This window comes from Ailuropoda melanoleuca, chromosome 16 (genome assembly GCF_002007445.2).
Source record: "Ailuropoda melanoleuca isolate Jingjing chromosome 16, ASM200744v2, whole genome shotgun sequence".
Taxonomy (NCBI): domain Eukaryota; kingdom Metazoa; phylum Chordata; class Mammalia; order Carnivora; family Ursidae; genus Ailuropoda; species Ailuropoda melanoleuca.
The window spans coordinates 66,224,744-66,248,597 of NC_048233.1; the positions used below are offsets into that span (position 1 = coordinate 66,224,744).

General features: G+C 47.1%; 1 protein-coding gene across 4 annotated transcripts in view; it reads left to right on the forward strand.

The window, feature by feature from the left end:
• The window catches only part of LDLRAD3 (low density lipoprotein receptor class A domain containing 3), a 226,796-nt gene that overhangs the window by 97,310 nt on the left and 105,632 nt on the right, over positions 1 to 23,854 (forward strand). For all 4 annotated transcript variants that reach the window (XM_034645435.1, XM_034645437.1, XM_019807237.2 and 1 more), the window contains exons 3-4: positions 3,664 to 3,789; positions 18,614 to 18,748. In XM_034645435.1, the coding sequence (XP_034501326.1) occupies positions 3,664 to 3,789; positions 18,614 to 18,748 (261 nt within the window). The remainder of the gene's footprint in view (positions 1 to 3,663; positions 3,790 to 18,613; positions 18,749 to 23,854) is intronic.

The window sequence follows — 23,854 nt, forward strand, 5'->3', positions numbered from 1 at the left end:
GTGTATTGCTTCTCGTCTTTCTTAGCAGATGGAACTAGGAAATATACGTATGTATGCTGACCGATATGCACATCAGATCAGTATTTCTCTCTCTCCAGGCACCTGGGTGGCTCAGTTGGTTAAGCATCTGCCTTCAGCTCAGCTCATGATCCTGGGGTCCTGGGATTACGGGCTCCCTGCTCAGTGTGGAGTCTGCTTCTCCCTCTCCCCGCTATTTGTGCTCTCACTATTCTCTCTCCCTCTCTCTCAAATAAAATCTTTTAAAAATTCTATAAATATTTCTCTCTTTCTTACCTATCACTCTGTCTGTCTGTCTTTACAAACCTTGACTTCATACTGATGTCTTTACTTCCAGTCCAAAGCCTCTGGGATCATTTAGCCTCTCCACTTCCTTTATTTCTAACTTCTTCCTCTGAGAGTGAGAAACCTCGCGGTTATTATTTGCAGTATATTTACTTATTTGTTCAGTCCTAGTACACACACAAAGGTAGTTTCAGAACTGCTAATCCATACCCCTGTGACAAAAGTTGAGTGCCCTATTTGTGTACAGTTCTTTTTCTTCAGCCGTATAGAATCGAGGCAAAATAACGGTTTCCTGCGTTACTTAGGCTGGTTCAGTGTGGTGGGCTTACTCCTCCATAATCCAGTTGCATTCACTTCTGCTGCTCCTATCCTATTTTGAGTGTCCACACACATACGTGCATGTGGATGATTTTAATGGCTTACTGTTGGGGTATGTGAAATATTGGGGTTCTAAGACTCAGAGCTATGTAGACTCATCCCAGCCGTCTCGTTCCAATCTCATTTCCCCATTCTTTCCACCCCTTTCCCACCTACTCCCTGCACATAACCAGTCTCTTTAGTTTCTGGTTTGTCCTTCCTGTGTTTCTTCTGCACAGATGAACCAATCCATGTAGATTTTCTTATATCCTTCTCTTTTTTTTTTTTAAAGATTTTATTTATTTATTCGACCCAGATAGAGACAGCCAGTGAGAGAGGGAACACAAGCAGGGGGAGTGGGAGAGGAAGAAGCAGGCTCATAGCAGAGGAGCCTGATGTGGGGCTCGATCCCATAACGCCGGTATCACGCCCTGAGCCAAAGGCAGACGCTTAACTGCTGTGCCACCCAGGCGCCCCTATATCCTTCTCTTTTGCTCATATAGTGGGTTAAAATACTATAGTTACTCTTGTGCGCTTTATTTTTTTCCACCACTTAACAGTGTATCTTGGCTATCATTTCGTATCACTTCTTAGAGATCTTCCATAATGAGCTTTTTTAACTTTGACGATCAGGAAAAAAAATTAACAGCCTAAGAAGTAATTTTAAAATTCTATTATTGGGGCGCCTGGGTGGCGCAGTGATTAAGTGTCTGCCTTCAGCTCAGGGCGTGATCCCAGCGTTCCGGGATCGAGCCCCACATCAGGCTCCTCTGCTGGGAGCCTGCTTCTTCCTCTCCCACTCCCCCTGCTTGTGTTCTCTATCTCTCTGTCAAATAAATAAATAAAATCTTTAAAAAAAATTCTATAATTAATGATGATGGCGATGATAAATAGCATAAGCATTACCATTAATTGAGCATCTGCTGTATACCATGGTCTGTGCCTATAAGCATTTTGTATAGNTCAAATAAATAAATAAAATCTTTAAAAAAAAATTCTATAATTAATGATGATGGCAATGATAAATAGCATAAGCATTACCATTAATTGAGCATCTGCTGTATACCATGGTCTGTGCCTATAAGCATTTTGTATAGATTATCTCATCGAATCCTTCCTAGAGCCCTGGGAGTCAGATGTTACCTCCAATTTACTGATAAGGAAACTGAGACTCACTGATATTTAGAAACTTGCCCAAGTTCATAAAAAGTAGAGCCACAATTTGAACCCAGACACCGTTTCCCAAGTTTGTGCTTTCGAAGAGTACAACAGCACCATTACAGAAGTTCCAGGTTGAAACAAAGTGAATGGAGCATTTAAAACCCAGGCACGTCCCAGACCTTAAAACCCTGTTGATTGTGGGTCACGCTGCTAAAGTTGGCATGTTCCTGATGACAGGAACATGGAGGTAGTTTACTGCCTGTTTGTTCCCAAGAAATGGCCCTTCCTTCTTGAGGACCATGGGTCGTGCCTCTAAGGCAGGAGAGGAGAGGGATGCTCGTCGGGGCTCACTACCTGGGATGCAGCAATAGATCTGATCTTACACCTCGTAATCACCAGCCAGGGCAGCCAGCGCCATTACTGGGAAAGTTCATTACCCCACAGGGCTGTTGGGTTAGCAGGACACTCAGTCAAGCCCAGGTTACAGCGGTTTCTGTTAAAACTGTTTGTACAGCAGGAGCAGANACACCTCGTAATCACCAGCCAGGGCAGCCAGCGCCATTACTGGGAAAGTCCATTACCCCACAGGGCTGTTGGGTTAGCAGGACACTCAGTCAAGCCCAGGTTACAGCGGTTTCTGTTAAAACTGTTTGTACAGCAGGAGCAGAGGAAGAATTTCTCTGAGCCGGAGTCTGGCCTCTGTTGTGAGAAGTGACAGACCAGCAGAGGCAACACAGTTGAGCTGGTTGGGAGCTTGGCTTCTGGAATCTAGTGCCAGGGGCCTCCCATCCCAGTGTCCCGTTTTGTAACTGTGTGGCTCTGGGTGAGTCACTTTATCCCTCAAAGCACACCTCTGACGTGGGGATAGGAACCATACCCATCCTTGCCGGCGGTCCCCAAGACTGCCCCCCGGCTCAGTGGTTTGCTGGGAGGATTCCAGGAACTCTGCATATAGTCCTAGGACTTAGGATAGTGAAAGGACACGAAGCAAAATCAGCAAAGGGAAGAGGCAAAAGGAGTGAAGTCCAGAGGAAACCAGGTTCAGACTTCTAGAGTCTTCTCCCAGTGAAGTGGTACATAGGATACACTTAACTTCCAGCAACAAGTCGTGAGAAATGCTTTCTACTGGGGAAGCTCGTTACGGACTCAGTGCCTGCGGTGCTTACTGGGGGCCGATTGAGAAAAGCAGGTGTCCAGCATAAACTGTACCGTTTGCATATAGTTTAGGTGCTGGAGCCATTCTTAGGAGAGAATGGTGGAACCCTCCAGAAATCCAAGTCCCTGGAGCCAGCCACACGAGGGCCAACCTTGCAAGCAAGCAAGGCTCTCTACAGGGTAGCCGTCTCAGGCCCGTGGTGGTAATTCTTTTCTGCACACCGTGGCACTGGGTGGTTGCTGGGTGGATTAAATGGGATCATCCACGGAGAGCCCTGGCCACACTGCCTAGAATGGGAAGCACTTAATAAATGCAGACAAAGACTTTGACAGTCAGGGAATGAATTGTGAATGGTTCCTTAGCCCCTTAAGACTAGGTTGCCTCCATCACCGTCTGCTCACCCATTCGTTCCTTCGTGAAGCACATTCTGGTTGAGCCCGGCTTTGTGCGGGGGCCGTGTAAACACAGCGGGATTAGCCACCCCCTTCCTCGAGGATCATGCGTGTGGGCTCCCAGGCTGGCTGGGCGTTGACAGTGGGTAGAGGGTGGTAAGAAATCTTCGGGGTCTTCAAGGGAAATGTGAAGGGACCCCTCTGCACGCTCAGAGTTGGTGAGATGGGTACGCCAGGGGTCAGAAGACGTCACCCCCTCACGGCCTGCTGTTTGTCTTGTTTTGCCTCCTGTAGCCAAGGCTAAGTCGAAATGCGGCCCGACGTTCTTCCCTTGTGCCAGCGGCATCCACTGCATCATCGGCCGCTTCCAGTGCAACGGGTTTGAGGATTGTCCGGACGGCAGCGACGAGGAGAACTGCAGTGAGTACCAGGAGCGCCCGGCTGCCCCCCTCGTTGGTTCCGATTGGCCCGGCGCCTCGAGCGTGGCCCCTCTCCTCCCTGTGCTCCTCACTCGCGTGGGCTCCGGCGCCTTCTCTGGCTGCCCAGATCCTGCTCTTCATCCCTTCTGTCCTGGGTAAACGTGTAAGCGCTCCGCTCCCGTTTCGCGGGGACTCTCCCAGTGCTCTGGGCCTGGGACCTACTTTGTGTTCTGTTCTGACCGTAGCTCTGCAGGTGCACATGAATGGTCCTCATTCACAAATAAGGCATCTGACGTGTCAGGACATCAGGGAACTCGTCCAGCGTCACATGGGGTACGAGGGGCCAAGTCACTTCTCTGCTCCTTCACGCCCTCCTCTGAGGGACCCTCCCATTCAACACCTGTGTTTTTGTGCTGGCTTTCCTTCCCACTTGGGATGATGTTTAAAAAGATGTTTACATGTTTAGATATAGATATAGATATATCAGAAGAATATATTCTTGAAATATACCCAAGAAAATATTCTTGAAATATACCCAAATAGTATAGAAAGCTAAAGTTCTCCTTGTCTCGGGACTGCCTCGATTCCTTCTACTTGCTGTGCAATAGTGCTACACAGACAGGCGCACGCCCCCCCTTGTTCTCTCTGCCCCCCTTTGCCTCTTAGCAGTCTTGGTGCTAAGCTCCTACTCCGTGGCCTGGAGACACACAGTCCCTTCCTGGCCAGCATCTCTGTGTCCAAAACCACGTCACACACAGCAGCGTTGGTGACCTTCAGACATCTCTTTCCCGGGGTCTTTTGTGCCAGGTCAGTGCTCCCCGCAGGTGGCTTTGGAACTTGCAAAATATAAAGAAGTATAAAGAGGAAAATGAAACTGCCCAGAATGACACATAGTTCAGATGTGGGCTTTTTTTTGTGCCAGGCGTCTCTCTTCCATCCTCCCTCTCTCTGTGTGCGTGTGTATGTATGTGTGCTTACGTATATATCCACATATATGTTATTCATAAGGATTGTGATCATCATTCATATAAATTGTTATTTGCGTTAATTTTTTTCAAAACATGTTGTAATGATGTCATTGATTGTTTTGAGACCCTGACTTTCCCTTACCCTGTTGGTTCTGGGTGTAATAAGCCCCCGAAGAGGAGGGGGACCATCTCCCATGTTCTTTATGCCCTACCAGGGAAGAGCTGTCGCTGTGCCTTCCCAGTGGGGACACTAGGAGTATATAACTCTCCCGTGTGCCTTCTCCTTTTGCCTTATTTCATCTTCTGGATCCCGAATGGCAGAAATACGGCCTAGCGGCTAGATTGCTGAGTGGTGAGTGGAGTAGCAGAAACCCAGCTTAGGAAGATGCACATCACCGACTGGGTAGCAGCCCGATCGAGCAGAACGACTCTGGAGCTGGAAAGCTTGGCCCTGGGTTTGTGTTCTGCCCCGATGAAGCTGGGTTGGCTGTGTTTCATAATCTCCTTGCACAGTGGTTCCCTCGTCTCATGAAATGGGGACACCGAGAGCCTGCTTCCTGGGTCATTGAGGCAATTAGACGAGGTAGTACCCGAAAAGTGTTTAGTGTGGTGGCTGGCGAGGGGTAATTGATTTTGGAAACCCCTAGGGACTTAAAACTGTGAATGATGAAGAGGAAGACCCTGTTTATTAGCGTTTGGCCTTTAGCTTAGGATGTCCAAGGATGTACTTGTTTTCTTTTTCACCATGTCCTTTAGTAAGTGTGTATCAGCTTGATCTTAGCTTCCTATTGTCCGTGGGGATCTTATACGCTAAGGGGGAGTTTTATGTGTGTGTGTCTGTGTGTGTGTGTGTGTGTATTCATATGTACTTACTAGAGAGTAATTCAATGGCAATAAAAAGCAAAAGCAAGCATGTGATATGTTCTAGTACGTATGTTCTAAATCATTGTGCCATCCTGCATACTCTCTTCCATATTAAAGACCCTGTATGATTTAAATGTTTGGATATGGCCTTTAATTGTCTAAATGACTTAATTATATCCATTCAAATTCAACTCATTGGGGATTAAGCTAGCATTTCCCTGTGGCATATCTACCATCTAAAAACGATGGGTTCTAATTCACTATTTTGAAGCTGGTAAATAAAAGGAGAGAATCCAGCATTTATCCTCCGAGTCATTAAATAGCCAACAGATAGGAAAAGGTTTTGTTTTTTTTTTTGGATTGAAGAATACCAACTAACATGGAAGAATGAGAGAATTGGAGTATCTTGTTTTGTAACCTTGGTGAAGAAATGGATCGTCAGTGGCTCCTGAAAGCATTAGATGAAAAATTAATGGGGAGCTTTATAGGGAATGGATGGGGCTGAACGCGCCTGGGACCAGCCGTGCATCTGTTCACAGACAGCTCTGGATCAGCACTGTGCCACTTCAGGTAGAATGTAGAATCCTTAGCAGGCGATAGATCTCTTTACATTCTGGTCTTCTGAGATAGTACGTCTCCATATATTCAGAACCCCAAAAGGCAATATTTTCATTTTTGCTTTAAACTCTCAAATGCATTTTAAAGAACTCCAGCAGAGAAGAACAGTCTGTTATTCTGTTTACCCAGAGACTTGCCATTTTGGTTGCTCTTCCTTCGTTCCTAATGTTCCAAGTCTCCTTCTGGTATCATTTCCCTTTTGGCTGAAACGTTTCCCTGAGCCATTCTTTTGAAGCAGGTCTGCTGGCAAACACACCCACTTAGTTTCCTTTCATCCAACGATGTCTCGGTTTCACCTTCACTTCTGAAGGATATTTTTACTGCATATAGAATTCTGGGTTGACAGTTCTTTTTTAAAGCACTTTAAAAATGCTGTGCCACGTCCTCTGGCTTCTGTGGTTTCCGATGAGAAATTTGCAGCCATTCAAATGGTTTCCCCATAGAAAATGCATCATTTTTTCTGGCGGCTTTGAAGATTTTTTTTTTTTCCTCCCAGTCTAGCTCTCAGCAGCTAGACTGTAGTGTGTCTGGCTAGGGGAATTTCTTTGAGTTTATTCTGTGTCGGGTTCTGTTTGAATCTGTAAGTTTTCGTCTTTTGCCACTCTTAGGACCTTTTCAGCTATTCTTTCTTCAAATCGTTTTCAAGCACTCTGTGTCCTAATGGGATTCGGATCACAACTTTGGATCTTTTGTGATTGTCCACAGGTTCCTGAGGCTCTGTTCAGTTTTTAATCGATCTTTTTCCTTTCATTGTTCAGGTTGGATAATTCCTGGTAGCCTTTTGTCAAGTTTACTGTTTTTTCCTGTCATCTCCAGTCTGCTTCCGAGCCCATGCAGGGTGTGTTTTTTTTTTTTTTTTAAATTTCAGTTACTGTATTTTTTAGCTCTTAAAGTTTCCTTTGCGTTCTTCTTTATATCTTCTGGGTTCTTTGCTGAGACCTCCTGTTTTCCATTTGTGTTGAGAGTTTGTGTGATTGCTTGCTTGTTGGAGTCTTTCTGGAACAGCTGCTTTACTGCCTTCGTCACATAATTCCAACATCTGTGTTATTTTGGCGTTGGTGTCTGTTGATTATCTTTTCCCGTGAGAATTGAGATTTTCCTGATTTTTTGCAAGGCAAGTAATTTTGGATTATATTCTGGATATTTTGATGATGATGTATGACACTCTGGATTTTGTTTCAATCCTACAGAGAATGTTGATATTTTTGGTTTAGTAAGCAAATGACCCTTTTGGGTCAGGCCACGAATTCCTAACAGCCCCTCTGTGGGCTGCGGTTGCAGTCGTTTTCAAGCTGTTTTTGCAGTGCTGTTTGGGTCCGTGGGGCCTGTGCACCTCCCCTGGCTGGTCTGGGACCTGGGCAGTGGTCTGTGAGTGTGGTTCTCAAAGTCTTGGGTGTGCTGATTAGGACCAGATCCACGCAGGTGCCACGTGGGGATCTGCCTAGAAGTTCATAAATAACGTTATGGAGTTGCTTTTCCAAGTTCCTCCTGCTCCATGATCGCTCTGATCCTTTCCAGTTTCCTGGAACTCTGATGGGGGAGGGAGAGAATAGTAAACCTACCACCACTTCGGTGATAGTTCGAATTTTGGTCTTCTTCCCCGGTTGGCTGCTCTGGTTTCCTTTTCAGAATCTAAAAGAGCCGCTGTGTTTGTCCATGTATTTGGCTGGGTTTTTATTCAGCTGCATTCAGGGAGAGAGCCAGGGTGGGTGTCATGAGTGTCTCTGACCCGGAACTGGAACCTCTCACAAGTCTGTCTGAGCATCACAAGCAAAGAGACAGCCAGATGTTGTTTGCCTTCGGATGTGAGCCAGCAGGAGCACACGTCATCACAGTGAAGTATTTCTGCCTTCACTTCCGACCTGAATCTGATCAAGCCTCTAAATCTGCCTTCGTCAGTTCTGGCTGCCATAGCAGAAGGCCATGGATTAGGTGACTTAAACAGAACTTACTTCTCATAGTCCTGGAAGACCAACCTGCAGGGTACCATCGTGGTTGGGTTCTTGCGTGGGCCCGCTTCCTGTTGATGTCCCTACTTGGCCTTCCTTGGTGCACGCACACACAGGGAAATCCCTTGGCTGCTCGTCTCAGAAGGGCCCTAATGCCATCATGAGAGCACCACCTTCATGACCTCATCTTAGCCTAATCTCCTCCCAAAGCCTCAAGACCATCCCATTTATTAGGGTTAGGGTTTTAGCATATGAGCTCTGGGGGAGACAGCATGTACTCTGTAACACCATCCATTAGTTCATGGGAAATTCAAGGACAGCGGAACATGTTGGCAGCCCCATGGGGGACAGACTGCCAGATCCATGCACAAGCAGAGAGAGGGGTGGAGGGAGAGAATCTCAAGCAAATTCCATGCTGAGCACAGAGCCTGATGCAGGGCTTGATCCCAGGACCCCGAGGTCATGACCCGAGCCACCAAACCAAGAGTTGATGCTTAACTGACTCTGCCACCCAGGTGCCCTGATATTCTGTTTATTATTTTTAAAAAGTCCTTATATATAAAGATGTATATGTACATATACAAATGTAATATCTAATAGCATATTAGATATTTATAATAATAATAAAGAAGTATATAAAGAAAAATCACCTGAAGGGCACTGGAAGGGGCTAGAATGGAAATAAAATCATCAGTGAGTGGATAATTTTTAAAGCCAGGTGATCAGAACATGGGGGTTCACTGTGCCAGTCTCTCTTTTTGGATATTTGAAATTTTCTGTAATAAAATAGTAAAAAGAAATAAAAGAGAGGTTTTGTTGGGTTATGTTTTGACTTTTCGTGAATAACAGGAGAGTCATTTTTTTTTTTTTTAGATTTTATTTATTTACTTGTCAGAGAGAGAGAGAGAGAGCATGCACAAGCACGGGGAGCAGCAGGCAGAGGGAGATGCAGGCTCCCCGCTCAGAGGGGAGCCCGATGCAGGACTCAATCCCAGGACCCTAGGATCATGACCTGAGCTAAAGGCAGACCACTTAACCGACTGAGCCACCCAGACATCCCAAGAGAGTCCTATGTTTAAAGAACTTTGTTTCTCCGGACATGTTTTCCCACCGTTTGCATTCATTTGACTCAGGAGTGAAGATAAGCAAGAACCAGGATTTCCTCTTGGAGGCTCACAATGCTGAGATTTAACCCTTTCGCTTTTTGTCCTTCCTTCCTTGGTTGTGTTCGGCCCCTTCTCCCTGCGCTCAGACATCTTTGGCTGGAGGTGGGACACTGGCTCGGCTGGCCGCACAGCCCTGACCCGAGTCCTTATTCGGTGAGGGCAGAGACTCCTGCCCAGAGCCGAGATGGCAGCATGGCCTGGGCGACCTGCATGGGCCACTGATTCAGGCTAAGGATCTCCTTGTCTTGCTTTCAGCATACCTGTGCCCAGAAGGACCACCATGTCCTAGACTGTGTTTCTTCCACTGCTGACCAGTTCTTGCCTGTCCCCCTGAACAGCTGCTGAGTTTCGCCGGTGTACCTGTGGTTTTCGTTCACAGAGCCCCCCAGCCCTGCCTTATTCCCAAAGCTCTATTCATGTCGGCCAGGTTAGATGCTCCATTTCCCTGTGGTGCCCTCAAGGAGTCGGGCCTGCATTGGATGAGCTGGGGCAGAAGGGGGGGTGTAGCAGGGGGGTCTCTTGCGCCCAGGGCTCCAAAGCCCCCCATCAGTGTCTCCTTAAAGACTCTGTCCTTCTGCTTGAATGACCTGCTTCCTTAGGGAGAGACCCCTGGTTTGCCAGGGCCGGGCTGGCTCATTCTCCAGTGTGTTTGCACACCATCTTGGACCTTCTCTAAACAAATGCTACCGAAAAAGAGAGGCCTGCCCTGAGCACCCTATAAAAAAAAATAATTCCTTACCTCCCCGGTCTCCCACTCTGTCTCCTTCCCCTGCCTCACTGTTTTTAGCACCACTTTGTGTTTATTTTCTGTCTTCCCTGCCGCACTATGACCTCGTGAGATGGTATTGTTGTCAGGTTCACAGCCGTATTCCCAGGGCCAAGTGTGCAGTCTGGCTCAGGCCTTAGCGTGCAATAGATATATATGGAATAAATCGCACTTCTCATGCTCTATCTTCATTGCATATTGACCTGCCTGTCTCCCCCACTAGAATACAAGCTCTTTAAGAATATGGACTGGGCTTTCTTTTATCCCCTGTGCCTAGTGAAGTGCTTTATTTGAAGGAAAGAGTCAGTAGTAAATGTCTGTTGAACGAGTGGGCCAAGCAGCTAATCGAACAAAGGGTTAAAGCAGGAAGACAGGCAGCCAGGATGTATTCCTAACATATGGGTGTCTCGATCCTCTTCTGTGGTCTCAGATGGCTACCCAGAGGGCATATTTAAGCCATACATTGTTCATTAACCCCAGCTCTTACATTCTTTCAGATTCTCATCTTCTCTCCACAATTTCTATGCCAGACCTGTGCGAGATACCGCAAAGGATGTAGAGATGGGACAGATACAGGACTCTCCGGCATTGTTGAGATTACACTCTAGCAAGGGAGACAAAAACACTCACATCCAAATAATTATAATATTGGATGGGTTGGCAGTTGGGAGTGCTGTGGAATCCAGTGATGGGGGAGATTATTTCCTTCTGGGCTCATCAGTGGGAGCTGTTGAAGGAGATGGACCTGGGTGGATGGGTACCATTAAAAATTGGCCCTACAGTTCCATGGGGGGGTTTTCAGGCTAAGGGCTCAAGGCAGAGGCTGGCGGGTATGCAAACTGCTGCTGAGCACTCAATATGCATATGGCACGTTTCTATATGCTTTCCATGTACTATCTCATTTTACGTTGGTAATATTATTACTCCCCCCCCCCTTTTAAAAAAGATTTTATTTATTTTTTCTGAGAGAGAGCACGCATATGAGCAGGAAGGAGGGCAGAGGGAGAGGGGGAAGCAGGCTCTCTGCTGAGTCCCACATTGATCCCAGGACCCCGGGATCATGACCTGAGCCGAAGGCAGGTGCTTAACCGACTGAGTCATCCAGGCGTCCCTGGGGATTATTATTATTATTTTTTAAAGATTTTATTTATTTATTTGACAGAGAGACAGCCAGCAAGAGAGGGAACACAGCAAGGGGAGTGGGAGAGGAAGAAGCAGGCTCATAGCGGAGGAGCCCAATGTGGGACTCGATCCCGAAACGCTGGGATCACGCCCTGAGCCAAAGGCAGACGCTTAACGACTGCGCTACCCAGGCGCCCCTAGGGATTATATTTTATGCCCAACGAGGAGCAGTTGAACCTGAGCCAAGTTGCAGGGTGAGAAGAGGGAGAAGGTCATATGTGTTTGGAGCCTGAAGAGCTGGGACATGGTGGTCCCTTTAATAGGAGTGGGGCTATAAGAAGAGTGAGAGGGGGGAGGTCGTCCATTGCAGACATGCAGGGTGTGAGGGAGGGTTATTCAGGCTGCAGTGTCCACAGGGCGTCAGGGGAGTGACGTTTATTGCAAGAGGAAAGGTCTGGGAAGCCATCCATGGGAAGGCGGTGGTTGAAGCAGTGAAATTGGATAAAAGGCAGGCATGGGTGTTGGACAGGAGGTGGGCATGTCCCGGAAGCCTTTATAGGGAGGAGGAAACAGACTGTCATCAGCAGTGAATCAGAATTCTGCCACCAGCACCCAGTGGACTCGAGAGGGGTTTTGAAAATTCCAGTCCTCCGAGCCTTTAGAGACTCAGCGGGATTGAGGACTCTGCCTCCTGCCTCTTGCCCAGAGTGGTGACCCCTTCCCCTCCTGCAGACTCAGAAGAGGGGCTAGCTCCAGAACGTGGCTGCGCATGGGCCATGCTGGCTCAGTGGGTGGAGGGCTTGCTGGGAGAGGCCTCGGGGAGCAGACTGTGAAAGGAGGGCAAGAACTTGCAGCTGGCAGCGCCCAGGCTGCCTCTTTGCAGGTCGGGCTGCACGCCTTTTCCCGCACAAAGGAAGTCGTGCTTGTTAGTGGCACAGATGATTTCCAGAAGGGCTTGAGGGGCCCTCCATCCAGGAACAGAGGAAGGCCCCGGGCAGCTCCAGCTCCCCCAGCTGCCTGGTTTCCAGGGAAATTGGAGCTGGAAAGCAAAGCTCTCCCTGGAGGCCATGAGGTTGGGATGCTCGGTGAGGAAGTGAGCGTCTGCCAGGGGATGGGGAGCAGATGGGAAACGAGGGAGCTGGTGATGAGGAGTTTCTCATTGAAGTGTTTTATGAAGAACTCTTTGAGGCGGAAGAGGGGCCGACTTCATAGACTTTATATGGATTAAAGGCGACATTTCCCACATCCTGCTAGAGACAGATTGCTTCATTTCCTGTCTTCGAGCCGGTCAGTTGCTTTTGGGCAACCGCAGTGGGCCCTGGGTGCTTCTCTTCAGATGTGGTTGGAGTAAACGCTGCCAGTTTAATTAACCACAGAGCTTAACCTCAACTCCTTCCTCTGTCCCCCGTGGCAGGGGGACAGGTTCTCTTTCCTGAGTATTGTGGGCTTGGAAACAGATCCTCGGATCCCTGTGTGTGTTGTGCTAATAATAACTGAAGAGCTTTCGAGTCTGCTGTTTAGTTTTTGAAATTGACTCTACGGACAATTTTCTCCACCCTTATTGGGATAAATAATGTTCCTCTTTCTAGTTAACTGAGTAAAGGAATACATTTTTCGGTGATTTGTAAACCTTCCCAAGGACAAAGAAAACATACATTTGGAGCCCATTAAATACTGCTAGAAAACACTGAGACATAACATCCTAATGTAGGAAGCATTTGCTGCTCGGTTGATGAGCTGTCCATCAAACAGTTACTCGTTTAGGGTCCTGGGTAGGGTTCCATGGGACCGTGCGAGCCCGTAAGACTCTACCCCTGTCCGCCCAGAGCCTCCAGGGTTGGTCTGCCGTAGTCCCACACGAGCTCACCCTCAAGTGTGGCTGAGCCTGGTCGATGGGCAGAGGCCCTGGAAGAAATATAGTGAAACTTTGAGGGGTGTATTGCTCCTCTGGTTAAGCGAGTCCACCCAATAACTGGACGTGTTTATGCCTCGGAGGACCGTGGTTGACAGCGATCTCTCTGCAATGCATGGCATCCCAGTTTATTCAGTTTACCTCCGTTGGTGACAGCGCAGGGCCATCTTAGGAACGTTAATTTTTAGACTGGGCTATAATACAGCGTTGCTTTTGGCTCCTTTTAGAACTTTCTGGTCTCTTTTGAAACTATCTTAGGCTGCTCTGATTTCGGAATTCGTAAGGCAGCTTTTTATAGCTTTTCCGTCTCCTGGCATAGTTGTCTGCTTGTGTTTCTTGCAGGCGGTTCGTCTGCGGAGTGGCCGGCAACATCGCCTCTCCTTCTCATTCGCTGGGGCCTTGGGAATGGGAGCGCAAACCTTGCTGGAATTTACAGAGCTGGAGAATCAATAGAGCCTGAGGGAGGTGAAGGCATGAAGGCCTCTCGAGGAGGAAGCCCCCAGGCCTTGAAGGGCGTGCACATCGAGATGTGCGTTTTGATGGTTCAGAGGCCTTTTTCTCGTTCTTGCTGCTGGGGTTGGGGAGTGTTCCTGTGGCCTCCTCTGCCTCGGTTTCTCGGCCCTCCTGTTGGACGGTGGCGAGGATATGCTCTTTTATGAGGAGCCGTTGATAAGGAGGAACGCCAGGTGTGGATGAGTGCCAGCACGGACCTGTGTCTTCCGAGCAGCTGGCCATCTCAGTGTGGAAGACATCAAAACAGGTGTTGGTGGGCCAGACAGCATTTTGTGAGGGAAGAGTAAAGGAAAGTAAGTGATCACTGAAACATTTCTGCCAGACTAGACACTTCAGCATTTTTAGTGGAGTCTTTCAAACATACTGAAAAGGCAAAGTAGAATTAAATGAACACCTGCGTCCCCAACACCCTGTTTTATTTTATTTTATTTTTTTATAATATTTTTTATTATATTATGTTAGTCGCCATACGGTACATCCCTGGTTTTTGATGTAAAGTTCGATGCTTCATTAGTTGCGTATAACACCCAGTGCACCATGCAATACGTGCCCTCCTTACTACCCATCACCAGCCTATCCCTATCCCATTCCCCCACCCCCCTCCCCTCTGAGGCCCTCCAACACCCTGTTTTAAAAATCACATTACCGGGGCTTCTGGTTGGCTCAGTCGGTTGAGCGACTGACTTGATTTCTGCTCCAGTCATGATCTCGGGGTCGTGGGATCGAGCCCCACGTCAGGTTCTGCACTCAGTGGGAGTCTGCTCTGCGGGACTGCAGGAGATTGTCTCTCTCCCCCTGTCCTTACCCCCACTTACATGCATTCTCTCTTTCAAATAAATAAATCTTTTTTAAAAAAATCAAGTTGCCTATTGTTATATTATTATAACTGTATTAACTATAGTAATGATCTATTTTATTATTAATAATGTATTATAATAATGGTATCACTATAGCTTAGTTAATAACACTGTATTGTATACTCGAAAGTTGCTGAGAGAGTAGATCTTAAAGCTCTCTCACAAGAAACAAATTGTAACTGTGCTGACGGATGTGAACTAGACTTACTGTGGTGATCATTCCACAGTAGCTACAAATATTGAATCAGTATTTTGTACACTTGAAACCAATATAATGGTGTATGCTAGTTTTGCCTCAGTTAAAAAAATCATGTTTCCATTTTGCCTTATTTGCTTTAGATTTTTAAAATAAAATGTTACCAGATATCATTAGAAGTTCACAGCGTATACCCCTTGCCGGATTCTATCCTTTTCCCTTCTCCCCGGAGGCATCTACTGTCCTGAACTTACTTTGCTCCCACACTGTGGTATTTATGATGTTTATGGATCTTGACTCTGGTTCACTGATTTTTGGGGTTTTTTGTTTTGTTTTGGGTTGATTGACTTTTTTTTTTTAAAAAAGATTTTATTTATTTATTCAACAGAGATAGAGACAGCCAGCGAGAGAGGGAACACAAGCAGGGGGAGTGGGAGAGGAAGAAGCAGGCTCATAGCGGAGGAGCCCGATGTGGGGCTCGATCCCAGGACTCTGGGATCACGCCCTGAGCTGAAGGCAGACGCTTAACGACTGCGCCACCCAGGCGCCCCTGGGTTGATTGACTTTTTACTACTGTTCATCGGGTTGGCAAACAACGGTTGCTGGGCCATATTTGGCCTGCCACCTGTTTTTGTAAATAAAGTGATTAAAACACAGCCATGCCCTCTGTTGATGGATTTCCATGGCTGCTTTGCATTAATTACCATGGCAAAAGTTGAGTAGCCCTGACAGAGACAAAGGCAAAATAGTGAGCAAAGCCTTAAATATGTCCTAACTGGCCCTTTACAGAAAAAGTGAGCCACTCCTGCTGTGGAATTCTGCTGCACCAGTGTAACACTGTATCTGTTCTCCTGTGGATGAACATTTGGGTCATTTCTAATTTTTTTATTTTACAAACAGAGCTTCAGTAAACATTTGTGTTTGTTCAGGATTCTCCGTGGGGTGTATAGCTGGAAGTGAAATTGCGGGGCTGGAGGGCACGGGCACCTTTTTTTTTTTTTTTAAAGATTTTATTTATTTATTTGACAGAGAGAGAGACAGCCAGCGAGAGAGGGAACACAGCAGGGGAGAGGGAGAGGAAGAAGCAGGCTCCCAGCGGAGGAGCCCGATGTGGGACTCGATCCCGGAACGCCGGGATCATGCCCTGAGCCGAAGGCAGACGCTTAATGACTGCACTACCCAGGTGCCCCACGGGCACCTTTTTATTAGCTATTACTAAGTTGGTCTCCGAGGTGGATCCCCCAATTTGCATACCACAGGTGGTCCCGGAGAGCTTCTCTCCCTCCACATCCTTGCCAGCAACCTGGCAGTCTTTTAAGACCTTCAGTTTGGCCAGCCTGCTGTGGTCAAAGTGGTTCTTCATTACCGATGACAGTCAGCATTTTTTCCAGGTGTTATGGACCATTTGCCATTTCTTTTGTGGCAGTTGCCTGATCGTCTCCTTTGCCCATTTTCCTACGGAGTTGTTTGTCTTTTTCCTCTTGAGTTGTGAAAGATCTTTATATAATAATCTGGCTACTAGTCCGTTTGGTTATATGTGTTAAAGTCGGGCTGTGACTTGGTTTTCAGTCAGTCTGGATTCTTTATCGGAGCTGTGTTTTAAGGTATCATCAGTCTTAGTTTATCCTGAAGATGTGTGTGATCTGTCTATAGACATCCGTGCACACACACGTATGTCATGTACGTGTGTGCGTATTTGGGCGTGCATGTGCACACACGCATGCACACACACATCACTTCTTTTCTCTGGGTGAGTTTGCAGGATTGAGAGGGTGTGAGGCTGAAGAAAAGTAAGTAGATGCCAGCCCTGTCAGCAAGGCTGATTGGGCACAGATTCCCCACCAGGGTGTTCACGTACGTGTGCGACCGCCCATCTTGGAGCAATTAGAGCCCCTTTCCGAGCCTGTCTGTCTGAGTGAGCTGATTGCTGCCGACACTTTGGCTGCATACACGTGACCCACAAGGTCCCAGGGAAGCTGAAGGCCACCACCACGGGATGCCAAAGGGTTTGGAGGGCTGCCTTGGACAGAAACTGAACGTGATTTGTGGTTTGAGCTTCCCCATTTTGGTTTTGGCTGAAATCAGACCTTGGTTTCGTTCTGATCAAGTTGAACCGTCCTCCGGCCCACAGCAATTAAAATAATTAAAACTTATATTTTCAGGCTAGACTACTTTTGGGTGACTTTACACTGGTCCATTATCTTTAAAACAGAGAGCCCTGGCTTCCTCCTTCCTTCTACCTCCTCTGACCTTTCAAGTCAAACTTCCTGACTTACATAGTTAAAGATATTTAAAAAAAAAACAACAACAAAAAAACCAAACCAAAAACCTCCGCAGTCCTTCGGGTTTATGAAGCCCTGTGAAGTCTTCAGCCCTTGCAGCCTTGATCTGTGTGCATTTAACAATAGCTCAGTGACGCGTGTGGGAAAGATGTATTACAAATGTCATCTTGCAGTTAAGATCCTCCGAGGGACACCACAGCTGACTTGCCCCTGATTGCATCACAATCTCCGTGCTGGGCCTGGCACCCCGATCTGGTGCTCTTCCCGCCACGTGTAATGCAGGTGTGGGCTCAGTCCATTCCCCGACATCCAGTATGTCCCCTCCTCATCATCGCCAGTATTGTCTCTGCAGGGAGGGCCACGCTCGTGGGACCCAGACAAACGTGACTAGGGGAGTGTGTCTAACATTCCCTGAGCATGTGCTGCGAGTCAGATTTTGCACTGCACATTTGCTCACATGTCATCTCATTTGATGGGCAAATTAATGCTCTGAGCAGGGCTGGCTTCATGGGCCTGTCACCTGCACAGTTACACAGGGCCCAGGCTCAGCTTGGAATGGCACCATGCTTGATTTTATGCCCTTCTTGAATTTTTAATTTTTGAAGAGCTGAACCCACATTTTCAGTTTGCACTGGGCCCCAGAACTTATGTAGCCTGTCCCATCTACACGCAAAGAGACCAAGGTTCAAAGAAGCGAAGTAATTTATGCAGGATTACACAGCTCATAACCGGCAGAGCTGGGATTGGACTGATTTCTACTTTGCTCCTTCATTTATTGAAAACAGAGCTCTGGAGTGAGCCTCGTTTGAATTGCACTGCAGGGAACAGGGGAACAAGGTAAATTGTGCTGTGGAAATACTGATCTTCTGTGGAGATTTGCTTGTGTGTTGTTAGGTAGCTTTGCGTTGACCTCACACTGGCCAGTTGCCACTCTCTTCCTTGAGGGGAGGGACCATACCTGTCATTTCTTTTGAGGTTCTGGAAGTGCCTAGAACAGGGAGCCTCACAGGGGTGCCGCTCAGGCTGACCGAGTAGGTTAATGGGCTTCTTTGATTGCAAAGAAATGGAGACCACTGAGTTTACTGTGGTGAGCCATAAAGATACGTGAGGGATTAAGAGGCCGGTCCATAGTTATAGAACCAGAAGAATCCAATACAGCTCTTAGACCAGATCATGCCGTCACTCCCTGGGCAGCAGAGGTTCACGGATTCCCCAACTCAGCTCCTCCTTCTGGCTTGCTTCTCTGTGTGTCTTATGCTACCAACCATTTCATTCGTGACTCTCCCAGGAGATTCAGGTTTTGCCCCAGGACCTTCAGAGGCAGCTAGCCCGCCTGGAGGTTAACCATGTGGACTGAGGCATTGCCTTCTGGCCACATTGGTGTGGTTACAGGGTACCGCCTGGTGACTTGGGGGAAGGAGCTTTTAGAATGGGGCAGGGTAGGTCTTATCCTGTCCTATTCATTGGCTGGCCAGTTTCCCGAGATGGTCTTTGAGTCAGCCATCTTAGAAGATGAGCTCACTGCTTCCTGAGCAGGGCACCACCTGGTTCCGGGAGTGCTCCATGGGCCTTGCTGGCCTCCCTGGTGACCTGCTCTGTTTTCCCTTCACAGCGGCGAACCCTCTGCTTTGCTCCACTGCGCGCTACCACTGCAAGAACGGCCTCTGCATTGACAAGAGCTTCATTTGCGATGGGCAAAATAACTGTCAAGACAACAGCGACGAGGAGAGCTGTGAAAGCTCGCAAGGTAGGAAGCCTCCAAAGCTTTAAAAAAAGAATTGCATCACCACACCACAGTAACACCGAAAGGAAAAAAACAGCATCCATACCCCCTCCAAATACAATAGCCACGTTAATGTTTGCACTTTACCTTGCAGCCCCCGTACCCTTGCTTTTACCTGTAAGGCACCTACCATTTTGGATTTCGTATTCCTCCTGTATGAAATATCACATATACGTTTTCTCTTCAAAACTGTAATTCGCCCCAGCCGGTCAGGATGCTCCACCGCGGTTTTCTAAATTGTTGCATCGTTGGGGTCCACCTGGATTGTTTCCCTTGCATTACTTCTTCAGGATAAATTCTGCAGAGTGGGACATCTGCACAGTTCATGGCTTACACTGCCACACGCAGCTGTTGGAAACAATTTTTTCTTTTCTTTACCCGGGTGCTAGCGTTGTCTGTGCTTGTCAGTTTCACCTTCACATCCCAGGTATTCACTGCTGTTCTGTTTTTTCCATTTTTGCTAATTTAGTAGTCATAGGATGAGAGCTCCCGAATGCTTCAATGTGCATTTCTCTGGTTATGAGCAGAGTCAACATTTTCCCCCGTGTGTTTGTTTCCTACTGTGTTCCTCTTGTGTGAATTGCCTGCTCCTATCAGGACTCTTGATCTCAGAGTAATTTTATGGAATCTGAAGGGATGCGTTTGGGGGGATGGGAAAGTGAGCTTTTTAGGGCGCCCAGAAGGATACAGCGGGGTCATATCCTCCTCTGTTAAAACCGATCGGGCACTTTACTCATTGACTCTTCTGGTAAACACGTATTTTTTCAGTGATTAAAAAAATATATAAAGATTTAGAAATGTTTATCAATATTAAGGTATCGTAAAAAATATATATTTCTAATGTTGTAAACTGGTATGATCTGTTTGCAGTCACTACTTTTTTCGCTTAATATCCTATTGATGTGATTCACCCACATTATTATTTGTTGATAGAGTTCATTTGTTTGGACTATTATTCGGTAGGTATTCTGCTGTGTGCACCACAGTTTATAGTTTGAATAAAATTGTAAACCAGAAAAGCAAGAGAAAGGGGGCTAACTGGGTCGCTCATACATCGGGAGGCAGGTTGGATGGAATAAGCTCCGTGAAGTTACAAGTAGGTCCTTTTCACAGTCCTAGCCTTTATTTTGGCTGATGTTTATTATGTTATTAAAAATGAATGAATGAATGAGTCGTGTGTAGGCCACTGGTGAGGGTAGGTCACACATCAAGGATTATGACCAGTCCAAGTCTGTATGCCTAAGGTCCACAGAGAAGAAAAGACAAAATGTTTACTAGCATAGATTTTGCCAAAATTTGTGCAGAGAAGAGCTCTGGGAGGTGAGTCTTGGGTAGAATTAACTTCTGATTGTCCTCTCGTCTGGAAAATTTTCTCTTAGAGTTTTCCCTTCACTGGTGATTCTCAAAGTATAATCCTGAGACCAGTATCACCAGAATCATGTGGGAACTCTTTGGAAATACAGAGCTCAAGCTGCATCCCGGACCAACAGAATCAACCTGGGAAGTGGACTCAGCAGTCTGTGTTTTAATGAGTCCTCCAAGTGGTTGAAATATACAGTAATTCTGAGAACTACTGTTTTATACTAATTTTAGAGAGGTTTCTAATCTTGCCATTTGCCTGGGATTTTTAAATTTTTTTATTTTTATTTTTTATTTTTATTTTTTTGCTTTTTTAGAGAGAAAGAGAGTGTGCGCAAGTGACCGGGCATGGGGGTAGAGGGAGTGGATGAGAGAGAATCTCAGGCAGGCTCCACACTCAGTGTGGAGCCCAATGCAGGGCCTGATCTCACAACCCTGAGATCATGACCTTTGCTGAAATCAAGAGTCGGATGCTTAACTGACTGAGCCACCCTGGTGTGCCCCCCCTTTTATTTTAAGAGAGGGAGAGAGAGAGACAGTGCACAAGTGGGGAGGGGCAGAGAGAGAAGGAGAGAGAGAATCCCAAGCAGGCTCCAGGCTCAGCACAGAGCCTGATGCAGGGCTTGATCTTACGACCCTGAGGTCGTGACCTGAGCCTAAACCAGGAGTCAGACCCTCAACCAACTGAGCCACGCAGGCACCCCTTGCCTGGGAATTTTTAAACTGCTGATCGAACAATAAGGTGTGTCTAGCCTTCATGCAGAGTCAGATTTTTATAAACCAAAACATATGCCAGTATAGCTTCTCTGGCATCTGCCATCAGCAGTGATGGATATCAAGTAGGGGAAGAGCCATCCCAAAGTCAAGGAGGTATTAGCATAGATAGGAGGGATGGAGGAACTTTGCTGTAAATACTGTTTCTTATAGTTTGTTATGTGTTCATGCATCCTAGACTCACCAACTCCTAAGTCTAAAACGTGGAAGTTAGGGAATTTGTCCTGATGGTTTTGGCAGCATCCCCCTACCCTCCACGTGCTTGTCCCTGCATTTTGCCGAAGCAGATTTTTTGCTCGCCCTTAAGAACCACCTCTCCGATGGCTGGTTGAAGTTTATATTTCTAAGTCCAGCTCTTTCTCTGCTTCATACTCTCGTATTATAAACATGAGGTGTTGGGTAGTCAGTGGTGGACACATGCACGCGAAGCCCAGCCCTTGGCAGATACATAACTTGGAGCAGCTCCCTTTAGAATCTCAGCTTTGTGCCTTCTGTACCCAAATGGCACCCCTGTAGAAAGTAAGCTCTCCGAAAACAAGTCCCCTCAGGGCGTGGTTGACAGCTGTCAGGTGCCGTTTAGTGTGACAGCCTCTGAGCAAGGGTGACCATTGTGGAAAGGCACTGTTGCTAGCTGCCAGAGAAGAGGAAGTGTGCCTTTTTCCCCCCTTGAATTCCACAGATCCTGCCTAGTAGCACGGGGCCCTGCACAGAGTCGATTCAGTAAGTGCTGTATACTAGAAAAGATTTCTTTGTAGGGTGTTAGGAAGCTGTGTTTATTTATTTATTTTTTGAGAGAGAGAGAGTGTGTGTGAGCATGGGAGCGTGAGCAGGGGGGAGGGGCAAAGGGAGGGGGAGAGAGACTCTCAAGCCGACTCCACGGCTCAGCGTGGAGCCTAATGCAGGGCTCGATCTCACGACTCTGAGATCATGACCTGAGCTGAAATCAAGAGTCAGGCGCTTAACTGATTGAGCCACCCAGGAGCCCCAGGAAGCTGTGTTTCATTTGTACCTTATGTGGTATAACAGTGTGTATGTGTTTAAGTTATGCAAGTTCAAGTATACACAATCTATTAAAATAATCAGTATTTTGCTATCGTTTAAATAGAGTAGATGATTCTGTCATTCCCTCAAGGGGGATATGCCCTCCAGTGAGCATGACATGAGGATCCGGACCTGCTGGCCCCTTGGCCAGCCTGCCGTGCCCCATTCCTCCTACGACGTGAGCGTCCTCCTGCTCGGCGTATGATTCTAGTACCAGAGGGTATCCTTTTCCCTGTCGTGTAGCTTCTAAATGCAGACTGGCTCCTAATTTTGGTGCTTGAACAAAGGAATACCAGTGTACCAGCGCTGGGGGCAAACCTGACTCGTACTGGGCCTTGAGAGACTGAGCTTCATGCAGTATCTTCCTGAAGAATTTCAGAGGCACCTTGACTAGACAAAACGTGGTCTTATCCAGCGCAGGGTTTGGCCCGTTGTCATCCTCATAACAGCGAACAGTGATCGAGTCTTACCGTGCAGCAGACTCTGTGCCGAGCACCTTTTGCCCATGAGCTCCTTTAATCAGACAATATCCGATCTGCTTCTGCTGGTCTCCCAGCCCTTGAAAAATGCGTCTTTGCTTTCACTTGATGTGGGAAAAGAAAATTACATTTTATAATGTTTATTTGGATGGAGTGGAGAGAACTGGCCCAAAGACAGGAAATAGGGTGCTTGAAATGCTTTTCTTCCGGCCGGATGAGGGTATGAAAAAGCAATGTCTCCACTTTAGAGACGCCAGCTGTGTGCACCTCTCCTCCCCTTCTTGCTCATCCCGATTTAGTTCCCTTCTTAATCCGTGGCCTTTAAAACTAACAATAGACTGTCGGGGCTTGGAAGTGGGAGTGGACCGTGAAAGTGCAACCATTACCATACTTTTCTATTCCATCCAGGATGTCACAGAGACCAAAGAACACTGTGGTGGAATGGATTTTTAATTGGGGGTTCATTGATTGGAAACACAGCCTGTTTACCAGGTAATTCCAAAAGCAGGCTTGCGCGTGGCTTTTCCGTTTCTTAGGGGCACATGTGAGAGTCAGCAGGTACTGCTGGGCAGATGGAGGGTGTGGCCAGCACTCAGGTAGCCTCGAATATGTTGGATTCAATCCTAACTGAACAGATGGATTCTTTTCAACTTTGGATAAATGACTGAATGCGGTAGGCATCCTGCAAACGATCCTTACCCCCTGGGGTTCACATCCTGGTAGAGTCCCATCCTTTGAATGTGATCTAGACCTTGTGACTTGCATGTTGTTTTTTTTTCAATTGCAGCAAAATACACCTGATGTTAATTGACCACCCTACCCGTTTTTTTTTTATAAAGATTTTATTTATTTATTTGACAGAGATAGAGACAGCCAACGAGAGAGGGAACACAGCAGGGGGAGTGGGAGAGGAAGAAGCAGGCTCATAGCAGAGGAGCCTGATGTGGGGCTCGATCCCATAATGCCGGGATCACGCCCTGAGCCGAAGGCAGACGCTTAACCGCTGTGCCACCCGGGCGCCCCCACCCTACCCATTTTTAAGTGTGTAGTTCAGTGGTGTTAGGTATATTCACACTGCTGTGTACCCCATCTCCAGAACTTTTTTATCTTGCAAAACTGAAACTCTGTCCCCATTAAACAGCTCCCTGTTCTCTGCTCCCAGCCCTGACGACCACCATTCAGCTTTCTGTTTCCATGAATTTGACTGCTCTGGGTAATGCTTACAAGTGGAATCGAACAGTATTTGTCATTTTGTGACTGGCTTCGCTAGCTTAGCGGAATGTCCTCGAGGTTCATGCATGCTGTAGCGTGTCAGGATTCTCCTTCCCTTTTAACTGAGGTTGAAGGATACTCCATCATACGTCTATACCACATTTTCTTTATCCTTCCACCCGCTAGTGGACATTTAAGTTGCTTC